Genomic DNA, 9,316 nt, shown 5'->3' on the forward strand with positions numbered 1-9,316 from the left:
AGGAAAGTATAACCAAAGATTAAAGGGGCCAATATAATTTCTTAAGAGTCTATATGCATAGCTAAATGCTACATAACAAGCAACAATGCTTTGAGTTGTTGGCCAGCATGGCCAAAGTTACTCCCAGATAGTAACCCAGCATACAACTGGGAAAATGAACAGTAGACCCCATTCTTATCTAAAGGAATATTGACAACTGATTGGTGCTAGATGAGGAACAGCTGACCTTCCTAAAACAAAGACCTCTAGATAGGCTGACTAGATTCACCAGATGGACAAATACTGGAGAATGGCTGGGGGTGCCAACAACACAGCAGACAGTAGTAGGGATGACAGAGTATAAGGGATCTAATGGGGGGGGGGAGGCTATGGGAGGATGCCATCTGGGAAGTGGGCGTATAGATGAGTAAGATGGTTTGGAATGTTCTGTGTGATATACACACAAAAAAACCAACAAAAAAAAAGTTATATTTGAGGAGGAAGCATAAAAATTTACATCATGTTAATTAGTAGAGGTGATAAACATTACCATTGAAATCTACCTGATGACTTTATATCCACACACAGGTGCCAAGTATCCAAGTGCAACCAACTACGACTAGTAACAATCAGATACATACAGATTAGAGATGCATGCGCCAACATCTCAGTGTTATAAGCAAAAACAATTAAGTCTTTCTGTAAGAAACAGTATATTTTTAAATGAAATGGAGATCTTTTTTAAGGGTTAAAAACTCATTCAATTTTATGTCTTACAGGGTTTATACTGAGTTCAATATTGTATAACTGTATTAATTCAACTGTGAACCTAAAAATTTTATAGCCACTTTTGAAAGAGATGTATCCATGCTCTGGAAATTGTTATTAAGTATATTAAAGCTGTAATTAAATGCTTCTTCTAAAAAATAAAAAATAAATAAATAAAATGATCAGAAAAAGAAAAAAGAAACTTTGCCTCTTTTCAGCTGATTTTCTTGTGTATTTTGTCTGTGAGAGAAAAAGCTGATTCAGACGGTTGACACTGTGGATCAGTCAGTGAATGAAACTGGACTGTTACCTAGAAAGACCCAAGCATGGCTGACAGTGGCATTTACTTTAAAATCTTGGAAAAAAATTCTACTAAGATTATCCACTGTAGCTTATCTAAGCCATAAAAAAAATTGGACTTGGGTACTCTAAGAAGCCACTACAAAAAACTTTCCATAAATAAAGGTTAAATTATTGACATTTTTTATATCCCATATGGAGTAGAGATGACAAATAAATAGAAGAATAAATAGAAAATACAATCCTGAACCAAATAATAATATAATGATGAAGAGGATGATGATATAATCAGAACCAAACTCCCCCTCATGAGTATTTCATATACAACTAGAATCTGTCAGGTTACCTGAGCTATGGAAGCTTGAGGATTCCTCAGCAAGTTTTTGAATGAACGCTTAGCAATCCATCTGAGCTGATGGCAAAAAGAGGTAACATATGTAGTTTCCTTAAAGACCACTGTGATTCTCTTCTTTTTCTGACCTCCTGGGAGTCGATCTAATTCAGCTTTTGTTTCTCTATAGAAGGAGGAGTTGACATAAAACTCAGCTAAATTTTCTATTATTGGCTTTCCTTTCTTGGAAGACTGTTCAGTGTTGTTTGCTTTGGAATAAAAGTAGATAAAATAGTGACATATTATTAACATAAAACAACTGATTTAAACCATTTTTCTATAGCCCGATACCTGTATAACCCCTTAATTCTATAGTTTGAGTATAAAGAAAAAATTACTGTCTGGGCATAGTGGTGTACGCTTTTAATCCTAGTACTTGGGAGGCAGAGGCAGGTGGATCTCTGTGAGTCAAGGCTAGCCTGGTATAGATAGTTCCAGGCCAGCTAGGGCTGAGGTAAAACAAAACACTAACTTTGTCATTGCTTTATACATCAGAAAATCAGCTAATTGACCTGTCTACTGCTACATCTAATGGATATAGCAAACTTATTGACCTTTTCCTATCTATTTAAACCCTAATTTCTCAAATAAACATTGTATTGTACAATCATAACATGAGTTCAAAATGCATGCTTTTTTTTTTTTTTTTTTTTTTAAAGAAACGGTCCCATTATGCAGCCCTGGCTGGCCTGAAAAAGCGTGTTTTAATAAGCCACATTGCAGTGCTTTAATCAAATTAATTAGGCATAAATCTATAACGCTATAAGATTCATATACCTTCTTGTTCTTCTCCTTCTCTAGTTGATGCCACAGCAGAAGAGTCTCCGTTAATGACATCCAGGAAGAAATCTGCAGGATTATTGTAGGGCTCACAGTGGTAACCTACAAAAAAGAAAAGGCAACCCAAAGACACAGTCTGATGGTCTTGGAAATGATGAAGACTTATTTTCAGAGGCTGAGGGAGGGGAAGCTCAGGAAGACAGACAAATTCTCCTTCTTCTCCCCTCACTAACGCATCCTCTTTTGTTATACAGTCAATCAATACTCCAAAAATTCAAAAGGAATCTCAGATGCTTGAAAATATCTTACACTACTGTTCATTTACCAAAAATTATGACATACAGAGGGGGATCAATATGCTCTGGAGCTTACTAGTACTCCTTTATAGATCTACATCTAGGTCCACAAAAGAAAACATTAAATGTCTTTGTGCTCTCTGACCTCACCTGGCAAGTTCAAGATCAGCAGTCTGCATGTCACTTACTATCATTTCTTCAATATAAAATTGAGAGGTTGCAATTCTCACCTGCCACATGCCATAGTTCTAAACGGAGAACAAATACAAGAGCAGCAGTCTCAAAAGAACATAACCAGCACAGTACATGCGAATTCTGATCTCAACTCTACTATATCTCAACCTGGCCTAAAGTCTGTCCCATAAATTCATCTCTCCAGACTCATTTATGCTTGGTTATTTTAAATGATAGATTAAATCCAAATAAATTAAGAATGAAAGATAGTGAATATTTAAGATTACATTTAAGGTCATGAAGAATTATCTACAATCATAGCCTAAATCATTCTCTAAAATGAAGCAGACAGTATAAAGAATTGAAAAAGAAATCCCATAATCTATAATCTGAAACAGAAAAAAAGACAACCCAGAAATGTCAAAAATGTTGGCTCATCAAAGTGAGATTTGGGACTAGCCATTCTAATAATAGGCCACTCAGATCCAGGCACAGCCTAAATCACCAGCCTTATGCTACTAGAAGCTATGATACTAGAAGTATCATTTCCAAGAACCTTATTAAGGCAGAGTGAGATCACACGCCCAGTGAAAACTGAGAAACCAGGATCTGTTACATGGTCAAGGAGACAATGACCCTGGCTCTTCCCAAAACTGTTCAACTGACTAACCTGCTGACTGTGAGTCTATACCATAACTGGGAAGCAGGACAAGCAAAGGCCCAGTAGACAGAAACACTTAGACACAAATGACACATGAATATTCAAATAGGACAGGAACAGGAAAGACACCTAAACAGTAGGCAATGCTGCAAAACGGGGAAAAATCCTAACACAAAATGGCCAAAGTACTCCAGAGGGCAGGGACGCACGGTAAGTCTGCACGAAGATCGCACAGCACTCTTGTGGACTCTCTGTTCTACTCTACAGTTCTGTGAACGAAGGAACTATCATGTGGGAGAAAAAAAATCAACCATAATCAACCATACCTGTTGATGCAAAGTACTCCAAAGCCTTCTGTGCAGGCCCATGGAACATGAGTCTTCCTGAGGCCAATAGGGTAAGGCTGTCAAACAACTTAAAGATAGAATACCGAGGCTGATGAATGGAGAAGATGATTGTGCGACCCTGTTTAGACATCCTAAGTTACAAGAAGAAATATAATGAGTCATTAAGATTCTGGTCCTTGCATTTATTATTAAAAAATACTTTATTCCTGCTGATAGACCATTTGTTCACAGTTCAACTTGATTTTCTCTTACGCACATGTTGTAGCAGCTTACCTCATATTACCTGCTTGATACCTAGAAAAACTAAATTTGGTGCTTTTATTTAAAAGTCTAGGGCAGCTGGGGGTAAGCTCAGCAGTATAGTGGCGTTCACTTGTAAAGCAAGCACTTAGCAAATGAGAGACCTTGGGCTTAATCCCCAGAAGCAAAAAACAGAACAAACAAATTCTTAAAGGAGAGGACATGGACTGAACAGAATCCACTAGGAAGTTTATTGACAAGCGCAGATTCAAAGACAGTTCTCATAAACACTGAATTAGATTCTCTGGGGAAATGTGTGGACAGTCCATATTTTTAACAAGCAGTCTAAGTAGTCTGCTAATACATTCAAGTTTGAGATAATTACAGACAAAATATTAAAGCAAAGGCAATATGTCCTATTTTCACTAATCACTCAAGTTTTCTGCCTTGCTATGAACTGGTTTCCATTCTTTTTCTATGGTACTAAACATCTGTGAACAGTTATTGTGGTTTTGTTAATATTTTAGGAACAACCACATTTTCAATCTTCAAAAGACTGTTCCAATGTTATTTCCTTCGTTTTACTGATAAGGCTTATAGGTCAAGCAACTGGCTGAATTGTCACAGTTACTAAGAGGCTAGGGTGGGATTGATCTCAGCCATAATTCCATAGCAGAAATAGTGCTAAATTACATATTCAGAGAAGTTATCATTTATGGGAGGAGAACCAAAGGAAAAAGGCATTGTTCAAAACTATTCTTTAAAAAACATGAGGGGCTGGAAGATGGCTCAGCAGTTAAGAGCACTGGCTGTTCTTGCAGAGGACCTGGGTCCGGTTCCCAGCACCCACACGGTGGCTAGCAACCCCCCTTAATTCCAGTTCTAGGGGATCCAATGCCCTCCTCTGACCTCCACAGGCATTGCATAACATGGGTGCACTCACATACATGCAGGCAATACACTCATACACATAACATAAAAATAATAAAACATTTAATATAAGTAGCATTTCAAATCACTAAGCATTTTATGTATATTTTTATTGAATTTTTGTGCATTTCATACAGAACATTTTAATCATTTCTATAGCCACTCCCCCATCTGCACCCCCTATAGTCCCCTCCTCCCCCACTGAATTTCATGCATTCTGTCATACATGTTAGGGCCTATCAAGTGAAGTTAGTGTATCCAGACATCCCTCAGTGAAAGTTCCTCCACTGGGATCTAGTCAGCCTATCTAGAGTCTCTCCCTTAAAGAAGATCGACTCCCTCACCCAGCAGTAATCAGCTGCTAAAAGTTCTTTGGCTAAGGTTAGGGTCACCTGTTCATTTCACCAGTTCTATGCTAGGTTTTTGTCTGATTGAGTTTGCATGGGTCTTGTGCATGCTGACACCACTGCTGTAAGTTCATATGTTCAGGGTCCCAGGAGCCTTAAGAGTCTCTGTTTCCTTATGGTCATGCTGGCTCTTACCATCTTTCTGCCTCCTCTTCTGCAATGGTCCCTGAGCCCTAGGTGGATGAAGTTTAATACAGGAGTCCTGTCCAGGAACCCACACTCGCAGACTCTTATTCTCTACACTTTGGCCAGCTAAGGGCTTTTGTGTTCATCGCCCTCTGTTTATAAGGAAGCTTCTCTTCCACTACATTCTGTGAGCCTTATGGATCAATTTAAGCAATTTAAAGTACCAATTATATGCTAGCAATGTGCCCAAAGGTAGGTGGTATCAAAAAAAAAAGTCAAGGCAAACTATTAAGAACTTGAATACAATATGGAGTAAAAGTAGCTAGGGGTTTCCTGTAAGCAAAGTGGGAGACATAAAACTCAATCTGAAGTTGATGGAAGTAGAATGCCAAAGGCCCAGCAAGAGTGAGCTAAGAGAGAAAAGACACTAAGGACAGAGGAACACACTGAACAAAGTATGAAATAAGATCGACTCTGGGGTAACTCTCAGTTACCCCTCTCACCAAATCAGGCAACCTTAGCTGCATGTGGAGAAGGCTAAAGATATGTAAGCCGAAAACGCCATGAGGCACCTCTCTCGCCATTTTGTGTGGCTGTCGGGAAGTCACAGGATCTATATTTGAGTGTGGACTTTACAGTGCAGCCATAAATGGGGGGGCACTCTTCTATAAATAAACCTCCACTCTATGCTCTGTTAGCAAGCCCAATAAACTCATTGGGATTTTCAAAAAAAAAAAAAAATACAGAACTAATAGAAACATTATTCCACTAAAGTTGACCCCATGTTGGCAAATCCTTTGGTCTTTGATTTCTTATTCCTATTTTCCACCCCTTAAACGTCATTGTATATATATATATTTTCATGTAACCTGCTTCAAGTTATTTCTGGAAAAAAATGTGTTAAAAATTGCCTCTCTTTGGAGTCATAATAATAAAAAAAAAAGTTAACTGGTTAAGAAAAAAAAAAGAAATAAGATCAACTCAGGAAACTATAGGTCAGTGTTACAGAGCAAGCACTGCTCGTGTGTGTGTGTGTGTGTGTGTGTGTGTGTGTGTGTGTGTGTGTAGTGGTAGTGTTGGGTGAAGAAACTAAAGAGAATGCAGCAAAAGTTATAGCACCAATTTAGAACTAAATAAATAAAAGGTGAAAACACATACACAATGGAATTTTTCAGCGATAAAAAACAAATTTATAGCATTTGTAGATGTAACTGGAGATAACCATATTGAGTGAATTAAACTAGTCTCAGAAAAACAAACACCCTGCCTTCTCTCATCCGTGGTCCCTAAATTTTATGTCGATACATAAAATCATGTTTGTATATATGATGTAAACACAGAAGTAAAACTGCCCAGGGGACAAAAAGGGATGAACAAGATGAAAATGGGAAGGGGCAGGAGAGCATGAGCTCAACGTACTCGTGTGAAAGTCCTTATGAAGCATAGTGCCATGTTCAATGAACATACACAATGAAGACATTAAAAATGAAAGAGGGGAGGGAGACTGTCGCAAAGCAGCCTCGTGCTGAACCTCTCATTCAGGAATTGGGACAACTGGTAAGGAACAGGAGCTAGAAGTTTGTGAGGCCTGCTACTCCTCAAAGTTGGTTCTAAGGGACCAGTGGCATCAGAATCAGTCCTCCTCCTCCTTTTTTTTTTTTTTTTTTTTTTTTTTGAGACAGGGTCTCACTGTGTAGCCCTGGCTGGCCTGGCCTCAAACTCAGAGAACCACTTGCCTCTGGCTCCCAAGTGCTGGAATTAAAGACCTGTACCATCACCTCTGGTTCAGAATCAGCACATCTTTTAAGAATCTCTGAGAAAGACTCCTGGACTCCATCTCAGACCTACAGAAACAGGACATGCATTTTTACCAGACTACAGTGGTAAGTATGCACAGTAATGCTGCAGAAAGACAGATTAGAGTGCTCTGCGTAAGGAAGCATGCATGGAATGTAAAACATAAGGGAAAGACAACATCCCATATCAATGCATCATTCTCTAGTGAACAGCATTAATAGTTACAGACCATAAAAATATCACATTACCACTCTATAATGGAACCTGAAGTTTAGACCCACAACTCTAGGCATCTTCACTGTAACTGACATGACAAACAAGATATCCAGACTCTTAGCTATCTTTCTATTACTAGCACAGAGACTGTTCATGGTGGGGGGGGGTAGGCAAAGTGAGCAAGACAGTATAGAGTGGGGGAACCATGAAGGAATGTTTGGCAAAGGAATTTCCATAGGTGGCAGACAAGGAAGTGACCAGAGCAATTGGTGACTGATTGCATGCAACAATTAAATTACTTGTCTGAGAAGGTGAGTGAATATACTGAGATTATGGGAGCCACATTTCTCACTATCTGCCTTCAGTTACAAACACAGAAAAGGCAAAAATGATTACGTCCTTAACAGAAACAGCAACAGATGTATGTTTACATGTGTCTTTCTACTCAAAACTACAAAAAAAGTCTTCCTACATTAAAAATTGCATTCAGCACATTTCCAATTAAAATATACTAGTATGTTTTACACCTCTTCCATGTATATTTCCTAGCTTTGTCTACCAAAAATCTAAAAGCAATTATACTCCAGTAGCAGTGATTATGCTGAACAACTAGTCTTTGGTTTCTAAATATTTATTACACTAGAAGGAAGCAGGGCTCCTTGCAGAAACAGCTGATGCAGGAAATTACAAGGCAAGCCTTGAATGTCATCATGACCATAAAGTAAATAAGTGCTAGGAGAGTAATGAAGTGAAATGTCAAGAGAGCACAGGGGCCACTGGTCAAATCAAGGTTAAGCCCATCACTAAAACAATGAAGAATAATGTTACATATATTAGATGGGAAATGAGCAAGGAAGGGGAAAAACCTCTTCTTGTATATGTCAATTATCACATGTCAGGTAACTACTGCAGAACAAGTCATCAGCTTATGCTAAAACCAGTGGGGAAAATATGATGAGGAATGAAAACTGGGATTAAAGACACATATCCCCACCCACAAAATACTAATCAAGCCCAAAGGTAAAAAATAGTAACTTTACAGAACAGAAGCCGAGTAGATGCCAACATGATCAGATCAAAGGTCACACGATCTGTGGTGGGTACAGCCCAGGTGTGCTACACTGAGACCCCAATAGAGTTTCATGGAACCCTGGAATAAACCCAGGCTGCAAGCTGACTCATGAAATACACTGAGACTTGCAAGGACATGGCACACAAGGAAAACTGTAGGGCTCATTCAGATTAGGGAAAAAAGTGACAGAAAAGTCAGAAACTACATGTGATTGGAGGGGACCCTGAGGGAGAAAGGAAACAGGCACTGCCAGGAGGATGTTGGAATCTCAAAGGGGTCTACAGACTGGAAGGTGGACAGGCTATGATTGTTGGTCTCGGTGTGGAGTGGTGGAGTACCCTTGCTTCTTGGAGTTGCATTCAGGAGAATTTAGGATGATGGGCCACGCATGGCAGAAAAAGTGGGGAGTAGAGATGGGGGAGGAGAGCAGCAAATGCAGCAAAACTTAACAGTTGGGAACTTGGGTTAGGGGAGTGCTATTTTATATGCATCCTTCTTGGACCTTTTCTGTTAGTTTGAAATTATCCTTTTATTAAAAAAATTATTTTTAATTTTTAATTTTATGTGTATGCATGTATTGTCTGCATGTAAGTGCACCGGTATCATGCAATGCCCACAGAGGACAGAAGAGGGCATCAGATCTCCTGGAACTGGAGTTATGGACAGTTGTTAGCTGCCATGTGGGTGCTAGAATTTGACCTGGTCTTCTTCTCTAAGAAAAGCCAGTGCTCTTAACCACTGAATCATCTCTCCAGCCCCTGAAATGATCTTCACTATCTTTTTTTTTTTTTTTTTTTTTTTTTGAGAAAGGGTTTCCTTTTTTTGCCCGGGC

The 9,316-nt window shown here is 38.9% G+C and overlaps 1 protein-coding gene across 1 annotated transcript in view; it reads right to left on the reverse strand.

Moving 5' to 3' along the window:
• Positions 1–9,316, reverse strand: part of Abcg2 (ATP binding cassette subfamily G member 2 (Junior blood group)) — a 73,737-nt gene that overhangs the window by 18,962 nt on the left and 45,459 nt on the right. The window contains exons 7-9 of the mRNA XM_008844639.3: positions 3,676–3,827; positions 2,216–2,320; positions 1,394–1,647 (exon numbers count right to left, since the gene is read on the reverse strand). Coding sequence (XP_008842861.1) covers positions 1,394–1,647; positions 2,216–2,320; positions 3,676–3,827 — 511 coding nt within the window. The remainder of the gene's footprint in view (positions 1–1,393; positions 1,648–2,215; positions 2,321–3,675; positions 3,828–9,316) is intronic.

This window comes from Nannospalax galili, unplaced genomic scaffold (assembly GCF_000622305.1).
Source record: "Nannospalax galili isolate Female #2095 unplaced genomic scaffold, S.galili_v1.0 scaffold441, whole genome shotgun sequence".
In the NCBI taxonomy this organism is placed as follows: domain Eukaryota; kingdom Metazoa; phylum Chordata; class Mammalia; order Rodentia; family Spalacidae; genus Nannospalax; species Nannospalax galili.